Raw genomic sequence first — 20,423 nt, forward strand, 5'->3', positions numbered from 1 at the left:
CTTAAAAATTTTCCTTTCAACAGGATTGCCTCAAAAGTTGACGGACACCACCTCTGAGCAATCAGCAATTGCAGACCCACAAGTGGAAGTCTCTTGATGATGGTGTCAGTGGTCTCATCGAATACAACCCAAGTGATTCTAGCTGAGGAAGTCTGGCTTCTTTGTGGGAGCATATCCCAAACTACAAACCTAAACAGCTAATTCCTGTTGACTATATCTGCCAGAGGACTATAGACTAATTTTTATGGGATCAAGAATATAAATAAGTAGATGTTTCTTATAAGAACTGTGTTAATTCTTCTCCCCTTTATGAAATAAAGGCTTTTTGAAAAACCTGAAAGGTTCAGGAAGCAAACACTGTGGAGTGTTCTGGTATTCAGCCATCTGTCCTTTTCAAGTAACCACATTCTGTGAACAGTCCTGCCGGTAGAGTGGAATCCAGGCAGGATTGGTCAATAAAGTTCCAAAAGTTGTACTCGGAGAACACAATTTTATAAAGACTGACCCTTTAATTAAGACAAAAAAGCAAAAACATGTATTATATGTGGAGACGATTTAAACAACATGAGACGATAAGGTGAAGGGGCTTCTGACAGTCATTGATACTTTAAGGATGAAAGACCCTGTTTTCTACAAAAACCATGATGTGAAATTTAGGAAACCATTATTAAATGTGGCATAGATTTTTTTTTAAAAAAGGCCCCAAAGAAAAACAAATATTTTTACACAGTATTTCTCAGTGTCAAACTGTGTGATGCTTACTCATTATAATCAATATAATTATTTTATCTTTTGGCTTCCAGATGGAATTTTAGAAAATATCTGCAAGAAAATAGTTCAGAAAGTGCTTCCTCTCAAGTTCTTTGGTACAATTTGGTCATTTTGATAGTTATTAATCCATTAAGTACTTTAACATATATGTATCAACAAAAATGCAAGAAGTACAAATGTTTAGAAAACCACAATTGAAGAATATATTATATTTTTGACCTCACAGAAAACTTCAGTCTAAGATTTTGTGTTTCTGAAACATGTCTGTACTGACTACCAGAAAGATGTCTGTACTGACTATAAGAACATCTTTAACTAGATTTATATTAAAGGAACATTACCTAAAACATCCCTTTTTGATTATTAGAATAAATGTCCTGTGTCCTGTTTTTTTAAGTAGAAGAGGCAAGTTTCAGCTTGAAAAACAAAGAATTTTGAATTTAATAAAGTTATATTCCTTTGCGCCTTCTGATTCAGCGAGTCTCAACATCTAGAATTTAATGTCAGTTATAGCATGTTACAGTTTATTCTTTTATTTCAGGAGACAGACAGTTAATTTTCCTCCTTCAGCATTTCCTCTATTTCCTTATCCCAGTTTTCATCTCGTTTCTCTGATTCTGCCACCACTTCATATTCCTGAAGTTCCTGTTGTAGTTCTTTTTCCCAATCTACAGAATCCTCTAAAAGAAACAAATGAGAAAAAAAAGATTCTGAATTTATCACGGTGGTCTGAACAATGCAGTCCAGTATACTTACCTATGTTAAATACTAACCACAGAAATATTTACTGTCTCAGGCTTTGTTCAGCACTGTGTATGCTAAGAAACTGAACAGGTTTTAACTGTCACTGAAGAGAAATATGATAAGAAAGATACATTTATTAAATGCAGAAGCAAAGGTATCAGATGTCAGTAAATTTTGCATGTTATTTTCCTTTACCTAGGCCTCTGATTTTCTATTTAAGTAGATAATTGATAATTAATACTGGCAGCAAAAACAGCTAATGTTTCTAGAGCACTAACTCACCCAGGCGAGGGCTAAGTGCTCTCTGTATATCACTCTTTAACCCTTAGAACAATCCGTGGACTAGAGACACAGTTATACACATTTGACAGATGGGGAAGTGGAGGTTTAGAGGCTAAGTGACTTGTCCAAGACCACAGAGCGTGACAGTGACAGACATACAGGTGGAACCTGAGCTGCAGGTGGTTCACCTCCGGGAGGCCAGCTTTATCACCAGTGCTTTCTGCACAACGGTGGGAATAGCTGTCTTCCCCGACGGTAAGTCTCTGAAAGCTTCATGAATGGTGAAGCCTTTGTCTGTCATCCAACAAGAAGCCACCAACCTGTCCTGATGTGCCAAAGAAAGCAGCCCCATCATTTGCACTTTTTTCCTATATCACCTTAAATTAATTTGGTTTTTAAAAGGCAGCCTGCTTCTTCCCAGAAGTGATGTGCTCATGGCACACAGCAACTGGCAAGAGTCTTAAACCTACAGTATAAACTCCAGCAGGATGCAGCTTTGAAAGCAGAAGGCCAGAAGGCAGCATCTCCACAGGAAGGGCTGGCTTTGGTGCCCACTCCTGGCCACATATCCTCGGGGCTGAGATGCCTCAGAAGAGTCACTTAACCTCTGTGGTCTCAGTTTCTCCTTTTTACGCTTCTGTGCTTAGGGCAGAGGAATGGGAAGTCTGGTCATGTGTACCAGAATCCACCTTCTAGTGTGGAACACAGAGCAGTTTTGATGCAAAAGTTACAGCCTAGTTTTGTATATCTGCTCCAAAATAACAAAGTTTTCTAAGGTCAACTTCGGCACTGGGATGAGAACAGTGTTGTTGTTGGCTTTGTACCTTCCAGTGCGACTGTCCCCTCCTCCTTTTTGTCCAGCACCAGCTGCTCCATTTCCTTCCTCAGATCCTCCTGATCTAAGTTACAGGAATCGAAGGCATCACTGACAAACTCAGAAACACATGGGCTGGTAGAAATCTCCTCTTCGTCCTGAAAGGCAATACATGAGCCCTGAAAACAGTTTTTGAAGTGACATAGAGATTAGAGCTCGAGTTTATAGTCATCTAATGACTTACTGCAGCCTCACTTTCATTCCCCTCCTCCGCTAGTCGGATGGTCGCTGTGCTCCAACTCCTAACCTGCACACTGGCTTGCTGACCACAGGAATGACCACCTGAGTCTCTCCACTCACTCACAGTTTGGATCACTCCAGTCATTCTGTCTAGTCCCCAAGGATCGCCTCAGGTCTCAGCTGTAGGTCTTTAACCCTTCAAGTACCGGATCCCTCTTCTTCAGAACAGATAAGACCCGTATGCATAAGCAGTTTTGAAATGGTATCTGAGCTAGTTGACAGAGTTACTTCATTTCTAGACATTAACTACTGGGTAAAATGTAAGACTGTATTACCTCTTGAGTTTTAAGCTGAGATTTGATTACGACAGGTGGTGTTTTGGGCCGTACTGCCTCTAAGAAGTGAGAAGAAGAGAGTCAAGAATTGTTTGATTTAATTCTGAATACATATGATAACAACTAAATTATTCATGAGTATGGTGATACTAAGTAATTTTCAGAAATGAGTTTTTAATGTTATGCTTTCTGTTTTTCTGTAATTATCATAGGAACTACCCAGATGAAACCATCTCAACCTCTTTCTTTTGGGGATATGTTTAGTATATATCATCATATTCTAATACCCCTTATGTAAGGTTTCCAGCAGGAAACAAATTTTGATTATTAGCAAAATGCATTGAAGAATAATTCTGCTCTTTCTTTTAAGATAATGAGAATTAAGTTTTCCTTTGTCACAAATGCTAGAAAGCACAAAGTATCAATAAAATGTAATGCTCAGTCACAGCAGCTCTCCTGTTAAGCCCATTTTGATACACATGCAGTTTTGGGCAAAATGGCATTTTCCAATAAAATTAATAAAGAAGAAATACTAAGTATGAGAGACAACTGGGATTCATATTAACATCTACATGCAAAGCAACAAATGTTCTTGTGAGAGCAACTTCGTTACGTTTCCTGACCCTAAATGCAGTTGTCAGGTGCCTTCCTAGTAGTCTATACAACCGGTGCCTTAGGAAGCACTGTTTTATATAATCATTTAAAATTCCATGTATGGATAAGTTTCCAGTTGTAACAGGTACCTATACAAAGCAGGTGTTCATTAAACATTAAAAATAGGACACAAGATACATATCTTAATAATTATTACAGGTATTAAATCAGGGGTCCCCAACCTCTGGCCCATGGACTGGCACCTTCTATCAGAGCAGCAGCAGCATCAGATTAGAAATAAAGTGCACAAGAAATGTAATGCGCTTGAAACATCCTGAAACCATCCCATCCCCTCTCCGGTCCTGGAGAAAAATTGTCTTCCACAAAACTGGTCCCTGGTGCCAAAAAGGTTGGGGACCACTTTTGAAATCATTGCTGATATTATAAACCACTTTCCCCAACAACCAGGGTAAAACTGTCACAGTAAGGAAGAGTCACATGTGTCACTGACTGGGGTCTGGTTCCAGGCTGGCTGGCTGAGTTCAGCTCTACAGACCAAGAACTGGGGACATGAGCAGGCTGAATGGAAGACAGAACCAAAGGAAAGCAGGGAACTGAGTCAGCGGAGAACAGAAAGCATGAGAAGGGCAAGGAGAGAGATGGGAAGATGACTGGTGATGGAGGGAGAAATAAAAAGGAAGAAATAAAAAACCTGAAGAATGAGAAAAAGCAAAGTAAATGAAAACGGAAGGAAGACAAGTTGGCAGGGTCAGGGAGAGGGCAACAAGAGAAGAATGAATATCTTCTCTGGAAGGAAAAGTATTTTCCCTAAGATAACGATGATATTTCTGGCATGTGCACAATGACAGGACCATGAGAATCTGAGTATTTTTAAAGGAATGTTTGTGACATTTGCCCTGCAGAGCGAAGCCTTCTTGAATATACCTGTCAGCGGCAACTCATTCTGTCTGCCGTGGTTCTTCTCCTCCTTCCCAGCAGCCTGCTGCTGGGCTGCCAGGGCTGTGAGCTGGGCCGACTGCTTAATTAGGGAGACACGGTAGAAGTAGTTCCTCCAAAACACGTCTTCCTTCACACTTTCAAAGACAAACAACAACACACTTGAGAATGCATGCATACATGTGTGCAGGGCTTATCTGTTGCAGTGGACATTGGAATAGGTGGTTTTTACAGACATGAGGCTCAAAGGAAATTCTCACTTCCTTTCGAATTGAAAGCGGAGTAGTAGGATAAACTATCTTCTCCACGGTAGCAAAGTTTATAATGCACCAATGAATACTCAGTGTTTCTTGGTATTTTAAAGATATTGACACTGCCCTCAGCAGAGGGAAGTGGGGGACTGCTGTCAAAGCACCATGAGCAGCCTGGGAGACTGGAAGTAGAGCAGGTCCCCACCAATTATCTGCTGTTTACCAAAGGATTAAATGCTTTCAAGCAGTGAGAATAAAGGATTGTGGGTGTTGTTCCTTATGAGAGGACATGTTTGGCAGCTTGCATATAACTAGCAATCAGCGACAGTAATGAAGCAGCAGATGACTGATAAAAAGACTGAAGTAACCTGAGAACTCTCAGTGAAGTCTCAAACCTGGCTGCACACTCGCCACCTGGGGTGAGGTGTCGGCACCCAAGAAGAGCAAGGTGAGTACCCACGTGGTGGTGGCCTGGAATAGTGAGTGACAGCCTGAACAGGGACAGGAGGGCATCTAAGCTGGGGAGGTGGTGGTGGTGATAAAGGAAGATTGGTCACTCACAAGGGGATTGACTGCTTAAATAAAAATACTAAGGATAGTGGAAACTGGGTTTCTTACCATCAGAAAAGGGAGTTACAATCATGAAAAGGGAAAATTCTAGAATGATCCTTGCTGTGAAGTATCACTGTGACCATATGGTTTTTATTCAGTAGAGATGCAAACAAGTGCGTCTGTGTATATATGAGCACACTAGCTCTTCCACTGAGTGGGCCAAGGAGTAGTGACATCCCAATAATAAAGAGCATGCCTAATGCACACCACTTTCCTAAAAGGAACCAGAACCCCTGGGACAAATGGCCAATTCCAGGGTTATAGCAGGGGAAGTACAAGGTGAGCCTGGAGGACTATCTCATGCTAGAAAGGAAGGACTCAATGAATGAACAGGATGAGTTAAAAAGACATAGAAGCCAGCTTGAATGGGCTTCCACTGGCAAATAGGTGATGGTTTGAGCATCAAAACAAATAATGATAGCAATGGATTATAACCATTGCATAAAACAGGACCTTGAGTCCATACAGATATACATAAATATATGAATACATGGAAAATTTGAGGAAACATGACATATTTACAGAGTTTCAAAGTGCCTCCCGAGAAAATAGTTATTAATTTCAAAGAGGGAAGGAGTAACTTTATAGTCAGGAAGGCTGGCAGACACCACCTTCATCAAGTGGCAGAGACCAAGAGTCACAGTCCCTGCACTCAGGGACAGCTGGCGCAGCTGAGAACAGGGGCTCCTGGCTGTACTGAAGCTGTGGGGCTCAGGCTCAACCCGCTGTTCCTTCTATAGCCAGCCCAGGCTGAGGAGTCTGCTCATGGCTACTGAGCTGCCCCGCCTCAATGGCCCAGGGGAGCACACAGCCCCAAAGAATGGGTAAGAGAAGCCTCCAGCATGAACACAGAACCCAAAGTCAAGACGCAGAGAAGGCAGAGTGAGAAGGGTATCTTAAGAAAGCCAGACTTCATGTCCTCAGAGAATAGGAAGATAACCCCATCACACAAGAAGAGAGAGGCATAAAACAGGAACACTCAGTGAACACCAAAGACCACTGATGTTAAAAGTGGGGCAGATTCAAAAGAAGGTAGAAAAGGTGAGAAGAACTCACGGTGGCAGAGGAGAAGGGAGGGGGCCTCTGTTGATCGCCACGCCACAGAAGACATGATACCTGTGCTGGAGCTTAAGGGACAAGCAGGAATTTGCGGAGGGGAGAAGCCTTGGATGGGAAGAGAAAGGCCACTGCCACAGAGAGGAGCCCGAGTGGACAAAAGGCAGCGCCATGTTCTCATGCACCTTGGGGATCTTGGTTTTATTCAGGAGGGTGCAGGTGCACATGTGTCTTTCATAGGAAAATTCTTTCTACCATCTAACTGGGGATAAAAGAGCACATCTCATCTGTACTCCAAAATTCCCCAAAAGTCCACCCTGAGTTTTGATTCTATGGCACCCTGTGTGTGGGGAGTGGGGGTGGGTGGGTACCGCTGAAGGGCCGTAGAGCCCGTTTTCATGAAGAATGTCTGAGAACATCCTGGCCCCCAGCCCATGCCTCTTTCCCATCCGGCTCGAGAACCCAATGCTTACAGTTTAGGAACAAGGTCAAATCTCATCCTGCTCAGGAGCTCATCCTCTTGGAGCATGACCAGTGCGACGGGATACATCTGATCAAAGTCAAAGTTAAACTGCACCCCGGCTGGAGGGTCACGAAGGAAGTTCCTCTTGTCCTTGGATAAAAAGAGGAAAAACATGGGGGAAACCATAGACTGCAATGAATAGGTAACAACGTATCAATGATATGACACATTAAATTCCCTAAATGCTTCAGCCACCAAGTGCAACGAGCTGTCATTAACTTGTCTGCCTTAGAGAGAATGGAGAATGATCAATCCTTTCATATATTCTTTAATAGTTTTAACTGGAGAGAGCGTCATGGGAGGTCAGGAAATTCAACCATGAACTTTATGAAATTACATAATTTGAAACCATAGAAAAAGACTTCTGTTTTGGTATGTGAAAACTAATGTAAAAGAACCCAAAGTTGGAGTCAGCTAACCATGGTGGTCTTATCAGAGAAGTAAAACCCATGACCCAAGTCATTTCTCAAGTGTGCACAAACCACACTTTGGTCTCATACCTTCTGATGGAACGTGCGAGCCCACGCTCTGCCTGAAATCTCTGTTATGCTCTGAAGGTCAGTCCCTGCACTGAGGGCATGAGAATGCAATGGTGGCTGAGACAGTCACAGTGCAGCTTCTCCACAGAGAGTGCCAGGCAGGGAAAGGCTTGTTGTTGGTTCACTTGGGGAACCTTGGCTGAGCACGTGCTAGGGCCAGGGCCCCCACCCAACACTTCAAGTCTCCCCCTTCTGGGGAGAAGCATGCAGATGTGTGATGTCAATGTCAAGTTTGACTGTAAGGTGGTCATCAAAATACATGGTGTCCATAGTGAGCTTGGAATTGGATCCTCAGGCCTTTAGGGATTTACTAATGGGAAGAAAAAAAGAAATCCTAAATGCCCTGGGGGAGTGGAAGGGAGGGAAAGCCCAGCTCTATATTTGTTTTCTAGACCAAGGTTCCCTTTATGACTTTGGCTAAAAAAAAAAGTAGGTTAAAAATAAAGCTTGAAAATCACCCATATAGTGAAAGCCTTATGCTGGGTGCTGAGGACAAAGCTCAAAGCCAGCCTCTGCTGAGAGTTCATAGCCCAGGAGAGACAAAGATAAGGAGTGAGGGTCCCATTTGAGAGTATTGGTCTCCATACCTGCACAGTGGTGATAAAAGCCCCTACCTACCTCACAGACAAACCAGGAGGCTCAAAAGAGATAATGTGTGAGAAAGTACTTCCTGAAACTGTCAGGTGCTACATGATTCTTAGGTGGTAACACACTAATATTTTGGGGCAGCATATGGAGTTTTATTTCTTTCAATTTCAGTTTCAGAGAGATATATACAGTAGTTAAAGAGCAAATTTAGAATATGATCATTTCATTTGGAAGAATTAGAATGCTATCTAGAAACTTCTTAATAGCACATCTCAAAAGATTGTCTTAAAAAAAAAGATTGTCTTAATAACAAAAAAAAATCCTTTTAAGGCTGCAAGAATTATTTTGTGAAATAGACTAGAAAAGCAAATTTAAAAACATTGAAAAAATAGTGAAAGTTGAGGTGTACATTCCTAACATCTCAAAATATTTAAAAAATTGTATAGAAGAAAAACATTCTGCTAAGGGTGACGTCATGATAGGAAGAAAGTATTTCAGTACAGGGTATCACAAGATACTTACAGCTGACAGGGCCAAGATTTGTTGTTGAATTGTTTCTTCATCATTACTATCAACCCATGGTGGCACTGCTACTTCTAAAAGGTTTTTAATGGCAAAGAAGTAAAAACAGGTTACAAGGGTTACGTTGTGACACCAGAAACTAACACAACATTGTAAAGCAACTACACTACAATTAAAAAAGGGGGGTGAGGGGGTTACACTGCCATCTGTGGCTTGAAGGAATGAGAAAGTTTCCACATAACCATTTTAGCAATTTACTAGTAAGTTCCAAATACGAACACTCATTGTAATCCTCAGAGTTAACGTATGAATCTTATGCACGTATGCATTTGGTAAAAAATGGACTTGCATCATACAATGGAAAAGTTGAAGAATGCCTTGACTAGGTGACCAAAATCAACATCACCCAGAAGACAGAGATGGCCACTGTAGGCCTCCAGATGTGATCTCTTGAGAAGGATTCATCATGTAGGCAGTCTTCTGGCCAAGCATGCATAATCTGAATCTGATCATGAGGAAATATCAGACCAAGCCCAGATGAGGAATGGTCTATTTTAAAAGAAGGAGCACAACAAAAAGTGCAGTACTGTATCCAAGACGATGCTGTACTGAGAGGGGAAAGTGTATAAAGGATGTTACTGGGTCAAGTGACAAAATTAGACTGTGAATATTATGTCAATGTTAAATTGCCTAAAGCTGGTAACTGTACCACTGGTGATTATATAAAAGAATATTCCTAATTCTTAGGAAATGCATACTGAATGGAACGGAAAAATAAAAGTGAACCTGCCTCCAAACCTTTCACTCTCAATCCATCCACAGTTCCCATCTCAGAGGCACCAACTAGTCCTGAGCCAGGGTCAACTTTACTGCTTCCCACGAACTACCAGGTTACACTGCCCTGTACAGTAGTTGACTTGTCCCAAAGAGCCGCTTCCCAGTTTTGGGTATCTGAGGACAACAATGCCTGATGGGAACTCAGCACAGGACTAACTAGTTCTTTCTGAATTTGTGGTACTGCTCAAACCAACTGAAGTATTTCACACTACTTTTGCCAGATTGTGTCTGAAAACCACCAAACAGTAAAAGCAGGCATTTTGAGATCTTGCAACTGCAAACATTTAAACGAATATTTGTCAGTAAAGAAATGTGTTGATTAAGTTCTCCAACACCCTGTGATTTTTCACAGCCCTCTGTCACTTCCCTGGAAAGCCCTTCCTTTTTTTCAGGAAGGGAGCCAACATTTGCTAAGTGCCCGCTAGGTATACATCAGAGACTCTGCTGGACATGTGAGAAAGTAAAAAGAAAAGCCCACTCCCCCTCCTTCAGAGCCAGCTCCCAAGAAGGGCTACCTCACCCACATCCTAGCCACGGGCAGGGATTTCCTTCAAGTCCTGAAGGCTTGTCCCCACTAGTCCTTGTGCTGCCTGAGAGATAGGGGCCTAACTTGGACATTTTTGTAATCTCATAGCCTTAGTGGGATGTCAAGCACATAAGCAGTGTTCAGTAAAATCTGGTAGGCAAGTAAGTCACGTATAAACCTATACCATACCTGACTTTTTTGTATTCTGCTCCTCAACAAATTTTTTCTGTTCCTTATGAAAATCTCCTATAAATGTCTGTTAAAAAATACACAGAATTAAATTACTTTTAAAAAGCTTATTATTAGATAAGATTTACACTCGAGATTTGTGAAGTTCATTTGAGACATCTTATTCATTTTCCTCAAATAACAAGACACAAAAGTGGTATGTCTTCCCTTCCCCAATAAGAGGGAATCTTCAACATTTCTGAACTCTTAAGTGTTCAACTGCCTTTTTGACAGATGATCTTTTCAAATGCAAAAATAAAAGGATTTAAAGACAGAATTTTTATGTTATTTTATAAAACAATAAAAGACAGGTCAAATCTCATTCTAACAAATAGTACACACCATGAAAATATCTAAATAACAAGCTGTCTTAAGTTTAATTGATGACCTCCTTAGTTCAAACAGTTACCAACAGAAATGAAATTCCCTAGGCCTGTACCCTTCCATTGCAAAAAATGAACAAATTCACTCCCTAGAGTCTTAAAAGGGTTGTTCCTATTGGCCCAGCACTTTTAAAATGATTCAACTGAATGAACTCAAATGATTCAAAGGCATAAATGTATTCTGAAATGGTTATAGTTGAAAATTAAACTCACAATATGAAAAGCCCAGTATTACCCAAAAGCATCAATGTATTTTAGAATATATTAAAAAAAAAAGTTATTTAAATCAGGTAACTTATAGTTACTTATTATACAAAAAGGAGAGGGGAGAGGGGAAAAAACAAGAATCTCAACATTTTTATCAGAATATGATACCCTATTTGGGTTAATAAAGTTCATAAAAAGGGATGATTACATTAGCTGCTAATGAATTTCATAAACTTATATTTCCAAAAGATATTTAAATGTACCTTATCAATGATGTCATCTATCTTTCCTTCTTCTACTGATTTCTTTATTGTTTGTGCTGTTTCAGCAACTGATTCAGTTATTTTTTTTGTAGCAGCGGTTGCAAAGTTAAACAGATAGTCTGTAAAGAATAAAAAAGAGTCTATGCTCCATTCAAGTATGATGGTTATTATATTTGTAAATTTCTCCCTTAAATAGTGCTTGTAAGACTAAAACCACAAGACACGTTTCTTGTTAATTGGGACTTAAAACTTAAGGAGTGAGAAGCACCAATAGTACTCCATTTTCTCAGTGGACAGGCCATCCACACTGGGCCTTTAATTCATTGCTTTCAAAGACTATTAGCATGCTCCTCAGTTCACCCCAGTAGCTGTTTCAAAATTATCTCGCCCTTCTCCAGCCTCTAGTTCTAATTTATCTCAGCAAGTAATCTCCTCTCCCACTTTACAATAAGATCAAGGCTCCTTCTTACTTTCTTTCCTTTCTAGACCCTAAGTATCCCATCTTAATTTTCTCCTTTCCTCTTGTTCAAAAGAAGAAGAAAAAAAGCCCCTCCTCTCCCTAGATTAACTCATCCCATGATAAATCTGGGGGAGTTTTTAATAAATACAAATCTTGGCAAGCCCTAATGTAAATACTCTTCACTAATAATAATGAGCAAATATGTGGAATGAAATTCAAATTGGAAAACACAAACTTCACAAGACAAAACGAAAACACAAAATTAACTTCTCTAAAGACCTGAAAACACATTTGTTATCAGGGCTCTTTTTGCACTACGATGTAAAGGCATACTTGTAGATAAATAACATTTTGAAGTTCACATTCTACAGAATTTGGGCTGCAGGAAGCGACCTCAGGAAGGTCGTGGTAGGGGATGCTCCCAGGCAACTGGCTTTCCAATTTCATCTCACAGAAAATGCTCCCAAATCTAGGGCGGTCTTCCTCTGTGACACGCACCTGCTGAGAGGGCAGGTGGGCTGACTCACAACGCTGGCAGGGAGAAGACCCTGAGAAGAACACCCCAGGGAGCCCAGCACACCTGATTAAATCCTCACTCTGTCCTTGGTACCATGGAAAATCAAGTGACATCTCGCCCACTTACCACCTCCTTTACCACTAAACAGTCTGCCATTTCTCATTGTGTCTGGGGGTGTTCATCTGTTCCCAGTATTAACATCCATTGTGACTATACCTCAGGACACTCCTTGTCCCTGGTCTCTTTCTCTCTCACCATTCTCCCCCTTCATACGACCACAAGAAATTCTTCAGGATCTCCAAGGAAGCACCACATATGTCATTTCTTGGTTTGAAACACTTTTATCGGCCACCCTCCCTTTACCCAGCTAACTCTACACATCCTGTGAACCTCCACTTACACATCACTTCTCAGCAAATGGACCTCGGCTCCTTGGCCAGCACAGGTGTCCCCAAGAGGTGTTCCCTCACTACCTGTGTTGCCAGATCAACAACATCCATGACACCATATCCGTTACGTGGTGGATGTGTCCTCTCAGCTAGACTGAGACCCATCCTAAGCCCCACTGGGGCAGGGACTGAGGCTGTCTGACTCAGTGTATCCCCAGAAAGTGACCAGTAAGTACTTCCTGAGTGCATGAATGGGGAGTGACTAAATGCTGAGCTTTGGGGAGATCCCTGATTTCCTTTTGGTTATTTACCCAGGGCTTATTTACCCAGAGTAGTATGATAAAATGAGAATACAGCCACATTACTTCGTAAAAATATTATCTGCAGATAGACAAATCCAAACTTCTAAAAGAGCAGGGTTCCCTCTAAGATTTTATCAGGAATACCTTTTGAATTATTGATATATTTGTCATTTTGGGTCTTTTTTTTTTATCTTTGTTCCCTGACCAGGGATGAAACCCATACCCCCTGTATTAGAAATGCAGAGTCTTAACCACTGGACTGCCAGGGAAGTCCCGAGAATGCACAGTTCTTGCCCTCAAAGGATGTCCATTGATAAATAAACCAACAAAGAAAGATTGAAAGATAACAAGAGGAGAGAGATTATTCATTAAACAGAGGCTCTCCAAAAGGGAGGGATGTCTCCCAAGAGTTAATTACTGAGAGGCCTGGATTCCTAAGTCAGAAGGAGGGGGCAGTGGGAGACAGGACAAGAGATTCTCAGGAGAGATGCTCATAAAGACGAGAAGTATGGAATTGTGCAGAGACTGGCTGACACCAAGTTAAAGACAGAAAAATTGAGACGCCGATAAGAGTTAACAGGAAGTAACAAGAGTACTCTGATGCTGGGAGGGATTGGGGGCAGGAGGAGAAGGGGACGACAGAGGATGAGATGGCTGGATGGCATCATGGACTGGATGGATGTGAGTCTGGGTGAACTCCGGGAGTTGTTGATGGACAGGGAGGCCTGGCGTGCTGCAATTCATGGGGTCGCAAAGAGTCGGACATGACTGAGTGGCTGAACTGAACTGAACTGAGAGTACAATGTCCACTTCAGGGACTTAGGCACAGGAGGGGGTCTGAACTAAAGCAGCTACCAAAGAAAAGACAGTCTAAGTAAAATGTCTGCAAGTGAATAGACACAGTAACTTTCTGGAAGGAGGGGGTAGATTGCTAATATCTTATTTTCATTTTCATCATGTCACAAGCATCCCAGGAAGAGTAGGTATAATTAGCCCAGTTTACAGATAGGAAAGCTGAGGCACAGAGGATAAATGATTTGTCCATGAAGATGGGGAAGACCCTGTTGCCTAGCCAATAGCCTATCCTCTTCCTCCTTGCCAAAGAAACTACAATTTCGGTGGGTGCTCATGAAACCTGGGGGTGATCTTGATCCTCTCTGTTAAAGCCTGTTTGTTCGACTTACTGTGATTTGCAAATGACATCACAATAAAGGCAGTAAGAAGTACAAGGAACTCAAACACAGGCTACCTGCCTCTAAATGGCAAGCTGGTGCTCCAAAGAAACTAATCTACTCAGTGGGAGTCAGGCACAGAGATGTTTGAAGTTTTCAAAACAAAGATGGGTTTTTTAAAAGAATATACCTCTTAGGATCACTATGTAAAATAAAAAATATTTGATTGTTTCTCATCTTTTTGAGGGGTTGTGTACAAACTAGGACCTTTACATCTTTTTAAAATCAAATGACTTCCCTGGTGGTCCAGTGGTTAAGACCCCTGCAGTGGTCTATCCTAGGTCAGGGAAGTAAGATCCCACAATGCCGCATCGCTTGGCCAAAAAATAAATGAATAAACTTTAGAGCCAAATGAGCTCTAATTTATTTGGAAACTTTGCATTCACAATGTGTGTGTGGGCAGGAAAGTCCTTCATCTAACCTTAGCCTCCTAAACCTAAAGAAAATCTGGTGAGGAAAGAAAGAGATGGCAGTTTTTAGTTTCAAAGTTTTCATATTGAAAACATACTTACTAAAAATATTCAGAAGTCTTTATTACTAAATATAAACATGAAGCTTCAATAAAGCCCTGAGTTTTAAGAAGTCACTTTTGATACTCTTCTGAAGATAAACGAAAATGGTTTTCTATGTTCTACTAAATCAAGGAAACAAACACACACAGCCTTTCCTAATGTGGTCCCACTTTTATTTATCCCAGCTACTAACACAGCCTCTCTGCTCTAGTCAAATTCATCTTGTCACATCTCTCAAATATTCCAAGCTCATTTCTTCCCCAATTTTCCACAGAGGAAATAGTTGTTTCCTCTTAAGTGATTTCATTGCACAGCACTTAGTTTTATTTTTCTTGTGCACTGTTTAGAGGCTTGGGGCTGATATTGTGTACAGCCATGATGTGAGATGATGCCTGTTCTCCCTGCCTCTCCACCCCACAGTAAACTTTTTGAACGTTAGAGCCTTTCCTATTCAAATATGTTTCTCTCCACTCTCAGGCTCCAGCCTGCCCTATACTCTTGCCTTTCAGTATCTTGAACTAAATCCTTTAAAACTGTTTGTTAAATTATACATCTCTCACTTGTCGTGTTGTCTGTTTTAGGGCCACCTTCTCAAAGACGTTTTGATTATTTAAGCCTGCCAAGGTCTTTTCAGGAGCAAAATTACTACAGCTTGTGTTTATTTTGCATGTTTATTACTTATATCCTCCTCCTGAACTAGACTGTAAGCTGGGAAAGAGCGTGGATTTTGAAATTATACAGTCCCAGATTCAAATTTCACTTCTACCATTTACATATCAGCCTAACTTTGGGCCACTAACTCTGAGCTCCTTCTCCCAGCTCACTGGGGTGTTTTAACAGATGAGACATCGTTCACAAAACATCTAGTGCTGAAACTTGGAACACAGACAATAGTTGGCAATTACTTTTCCACCTTAAGGAAAAATGTCCAGCTGCACCTAAAAGGCCTACTTGTCACAGGCCTTTAGTAACTCTTCCTCAGTTTAACTGGGACGACACATTCTCATTTAAGGGCAAAAAGCTCCTCAACGTCCCCTGTCCTCTCTAGCTGAGAGGCCGTGGAGGTGAAAGTTGGCGAGTTCAATAAAAAAGATTCCCCGTCAAACATAAAGATGTCGGGCCCCATTGCTTTATTGCACCTCTGCTCTCAGTGTTGACACACTCTGCAAAGAGTGACATGTCACTAGCCACTAGGGACTTCAGGCACAGGGTTTGACTACTAGATGAGGCTTCGGTCTTGCCCAGATCCTCACCAACCTCTCCGGTCCTGTGAGGATCGACCGATCGACAGAGACACCTTCCTCTCCCCACCCCGCACTCCCGATCATTGATGGTCCACACCCAGGGGCGGCAGGAGGGATGCGGGAGCTCTCCGAAACCCTGTGGTCCCAGGGGAGACTCACTGCCGAGGCCCTTGGCCTGATGAAGGAGCTCCTGGTTCCCGGCTAGCTGTGGCTCCCCCTCCACTGACTCCGCCACCGCCTCGGAGCGCTGATCGGGTGGAGCGTGTCCCCTGGGCTGTCCGTCTCCCTGGGACTGCCGGCCACCCGCCGCCGGCTGCTCCAAGCCAAACCAGCTGCTCAAACTCCGGAACATCCCGTCAGCGGGGCCGCCACCGCGGTCCGGGTCACGGGAGACCCTTGAGGGTGCCGCCTACTCTCAATTCCACAAGAAGTAACTCCCAGGAAGATAACAGGAAGGGCGACCCGGAGCCGCGGCTCCGTCCGTCGCCCCGCCTACACGGCAACTCCGCCACAGCCGCGCTGGCGTCACTTCCGGACAAAGGCCCCGCCCTCCCCTTGTTTCGTAACTCGATGACGCGCGTGGAAACCGGACAAAGGGTTTTCCCCACGTCGCCCAACCCCGCCCCTTTTCCTCCGCCCCCGGGATTTTGTAGGTTCCTGATGTAGGGTAGTCTCGGAGAAGGCAATGGCAACCCACTCCAGTACTCTTGCCTGGAAAATCCCATGGATGGAGGAGCCTGGTAGGTTGCAGTCCATGGGGTCGCTAAGAGTCGGACACGACTGAGCGACTTCACTTTCACTTTTCACTTTCATGCATTGGAGGAGGAAATGGCAACCCACTCCAGTGTTCTTGCCTGGAGAGTCCCAGGGACGGCGGGGCCTGGTGGGCTGCCGTCTATGGGGTCGCACAGAGTCGGACACGACTGAAGCGACTTAGCAGTAGCAGCAGCAGCAGATGTAGGGTAGTAAACAGCGTCTTTGTCACGCAGAGCAGCTTGGCTGGTGACTTAACCTCGCCTTTTCAGGTTCAGCTGGGCTGGCCCCCTGAAAATGGATATCTTTAAGCTCTTCCTGAGTGAGTGAGTGAAAGTTGTGTAGTCGTGTCCGACTCTTTGCGACCCCATGGACTGTATAGTCCATGGAATTCTCCAGGCCAGAATACTGGGATAGGTAACCTTTCCCTTCTCCCTGGGGATCAAACCCAGGTCTCCCGCATTGCAGGCGGATTCTTTACCAGCTGAGCCACAAGGGGAGCCCAAGAATACTGGGATGGATCTTCCCGACCCAGGAATAGAACTTGGATCTCATTCATTGCAGGCGGATTCTACCAACTGAAATATCAGGGAAGCCCTAAGCTCTTCCTGAGTCCACATCAAACCTAGCTCAGGATGGAGGAAACTATTATAGGACACACGTCAGGATATAAGGAGCAGAATCTAGGCTGTGAGAAACCACAGGCAGACGACCTCGTTTTTTCAAATAAATTGTAAGGAAAGGGGAAAGGGGACTCTATAGATTAAGCATGGCTTAAGAGAGGACCCATGGCAACTTGTGGATTTTATTTAGATCCTCAGATACAATGGGGAAAACTTTTTGACGTTGTAAGAATTGGAAATTTGGGCACTGCTTAGTTTATGAGATTAAGAAACTAAATTTAAAAAATTCTTATTGTGGTTGTTCTTTTAGTCACTAAGTCATGTCCAGCTGTTTTGCAACCCCATGGACTATAGCCCGCCAGGCTCCTTTGTCCATGCATTTCCCAGGCAAGAAAAATGGAGTGGGTTGCCACTTCCTTCTCCAGGGGATCTTATTGACCCAGGGATCAAACCCACGTTCCCTGCATTGGCAGGCAGGTGCTTTACCACTGAATCACCAGGGAAGACCCTAATTGTGGTAGATAAACATAAAATTTACCACTGTAACCAGTTTTTAAGTGTACAATTAAATAGTATTAACTACATACACATTGTTAAGGAACCAGTCTGCACAATTCTTTCAGTTGCAAAACTGAAATTCTTCACCCACTAAACAACAACCCTATCTCCCTTTCCCCTAGTCCCTGGCAACAAAGCTACTTTCTGTCTCTGATTTTTGATTACTCCAGGAACTTCACATAAGTGGAATTATACCACAACTGTCTTTGTGACTGGTTCATTTCATTGAGCAAATGTCCCTGAGGTTCATCCATGTTGTAGCATGTGTTAGAACTTCCTTAATATTCTGGCTTAAAAGGCTACTTTGAATACTCCTTGATATAAATTGTAGCAATATTTTTTTTTGACCTGTCTTCTAAGGCAAAGAAAACAAAAGCCAAAATAAACAAATGGGACCTAATTAAACTTAAAAGCTTTTGTACAGCAAAGAAAACCATCCACAAAATGAAAAGACAATCTACTGAATGGGAGAATATATTTGCAAGGGACATGACTGATAAGGGGTTAATATCCAAAATACAAAAACAGCTTATACAACTCAATATCAAAAACAAACACACAACCTGATTAAAAAATAGGCATAAGACTTGAATAGACATTTTTCCAAAGAAGACATACAGATGGCCAACAGGCACATGAAAAGATACTCAACGTCTCTAATTATCAGAGAAATGTAAATCAAAATCACAATGAGATATCAACGCACACGTGTCAGAATGGCTATCATCAAAATGACACAAATAACAAATGTTGGTGAGGATGTGGAGAAAAGGGAATGCTTGTACACTGTTGTTGGGAATGTAAATTGCTGAAGCCATTGTGGAAAACAGTATGGAGGTTCCTCAAAAAACTAAAAAGAGAACTACCATGTGATCCTGCATGCACCCTAATGTTCATGGCAGTATTGTTTACAATTGCCAGGGTATGGCAGCAACCTGTGTCCATCAACATATCAATGAATAAAGATGTGGTTTGTATACACACCTACACACCAGAATACTACTCAGCCATAAAAAAGAACAGAATTTTGCTATCTGAGCAACATGGATGGACCTGGAGGATACTGTGCTTACTGAAATAAACCAGATGTGGAAAGACAAATACTGTATGTCATCACTTATAAGTGAAATCTAAATATTGAAATCATTGAATATAATGAAAAAAGCTATCTTGAAAAAGGCTGGATAGTATTCCATTGTGTGTATACTCCACATTTTATTTACCCATTCATGTGTGATGAACATATGGATCATTAATTTTTAAATTGTGCTAATTTTATTGTGTGTATGTGTTTAAAAGAGTTGGAGTTTACATATTATTGTGGAAAATTAAATATATAGAAAACCAACCTAAAAGTTGAGCTTCAACAGTTATCAATCCCTGGCGAGGTTTGTATCATCTGTATCCCCATCTGTTTCCCCCTATCCTGTATTAATTTGAAGCAAATGCCAGACATCCTGTTACAATTGTCCTGAAGGGTAGAATTCTTCAAAATAAAAGATTATAAAAGAACATGAGCAGTCAACTTAATAACAGATTTTCTTTTTTTTGCCATGTGGCTGGTGGGATCTTAGTTGACCATGGATTGAGCCTGTGTCCCCTGCAGTGGAAGTGTGGAGTCTTAACCACTGAACTGCCACGGAATTCCTTTTCTCATTAAAAAAATTTTTTTTATCCCCAATGCTATATAAGCACCTGGTGAGGGAAGACATACTCTGATCCCACACAAGTCAGTCAGTCTTACTTGTGTTATCAAATTTGTTTTTCTCCTCAAATCTTTTCCCATTTTGGATTAATGATACTGTAGTTATAATAATCCCTTTGTATTCACAGAGTATCCATCATCTGTTTGCCTCGTAGATTAATAGAATTAAGATGAGGCCTTATATCCTGTGATGAAGAGTCTGGCTTTGGGGACAGACTTTTTGGTCAGGGCATTTCACATCTCTAAGCCTCAGATTCTGCAGTATAAAAAAGGGGATCTTAATAACTGTCCTGGTTGTAAAAAGGAAATGAAATACTGAAATGTAGAAGGAAGCCTTACATATGTGGCATGAAGTATTAAGTATTATCATCGATGTGAACCTGTTTCACAAGCATCCTTTGTGCTGGGTCTTCTGGAAGACTTGTTTTACACCAAAGTCCTCTGTGCTTCCTGCCTTTTTATAAGGTGTTTCCTCCTTAAAAAGAAAAAAATTGAATTTTGCCAACCGTCCCTCTACCCTCCTAGTTGCTGTTATCTACTAGCTTCCTCATTGCTCCTCCACGTTCACTGAAGATTTGGTTCCTTGGCCTCGATTGACTCCTCCAATTGTTGACATACTTCTGGGGGTCCTCAATGCGCCCCACACTGGCCTGGTGAGCCCTAGGCCCAATTCCAGTGATGCCCATCTCACTTGACTCCATGTCAGGGTCAGACCCTAAACTGGATCATCTCCTGGGATTTCTTTCCCTTTGACATCGCTGACACCCACAGTCTGGTGACAACTCCTCAGTCCCTTCATCCCCACAGGCCCTCATCTTTTGGTCTATCTCTCTCTTTTTCTTGGCAGCGCTGTGGT

General features: G+C 42.1%; 1 protein-coding gene across 2 annotated transcripts; it reads right to left on the minus strand.

Annotated features, from left to right (window-relative positions):
• Positions 1-489: 489 nt before the first annotated feature.
• On the minus strand, positions 490-16,434 carry SYAP1 (synapse associated protein 1). Of its 2 annotated transcripts, none has more exons than XM_070784829.1 (9): positions 16,088-16,434; positions 11,273-11,391; positions 10,381-10,447; positions 8,829-8,902; positions 7,130-7,269; positions 4,726-4,874; positions 3,187-3,245; positions 2,622-2,790; positions 490-1,451 (listed from the first exon to the last, which is right to left on the minus strand). In XM_070784829.1, exons 1-9 carry the CDS (start codon positions 16,278-16,280, stop codon positions 1,324-1,326), a joined length of 1,098 nt encoding a protein of 365 aa, XP_070640930.1. In that variant the 5' UTR covers positions 16,281-16,434; the 3' UTR covers positions 490-1,323. The 2 variants fall into 2 exon arrangements, with proteins under 2 accessions (XP_070640930.1, XP_070640931.1); XM_070784830.1 differs by having other exon boundaries at positions 2,622-2,769; positions 16,088-16,433.
• Positions 16,435-20,423: the final 3,989 nt, after the last annotated feature.

The sequence above is a fragment of the Bos indicus genome, chromosome X (genome assembly GCF_029378745.1).
Source record: "Bos indicus isolate NIAB-ARS_2022 breed Sahiwal x Tharparkar chromosome X, NIAB-ARS_B.indTharparkar_mat_pri_1.0, whole genome shotgun sequence".
Lineage (NCBI taxonomy): Eukaryota > Metazoa > Chordata > Mammalia > Artiodactyla > Bovidae > Bos > Bos indicus.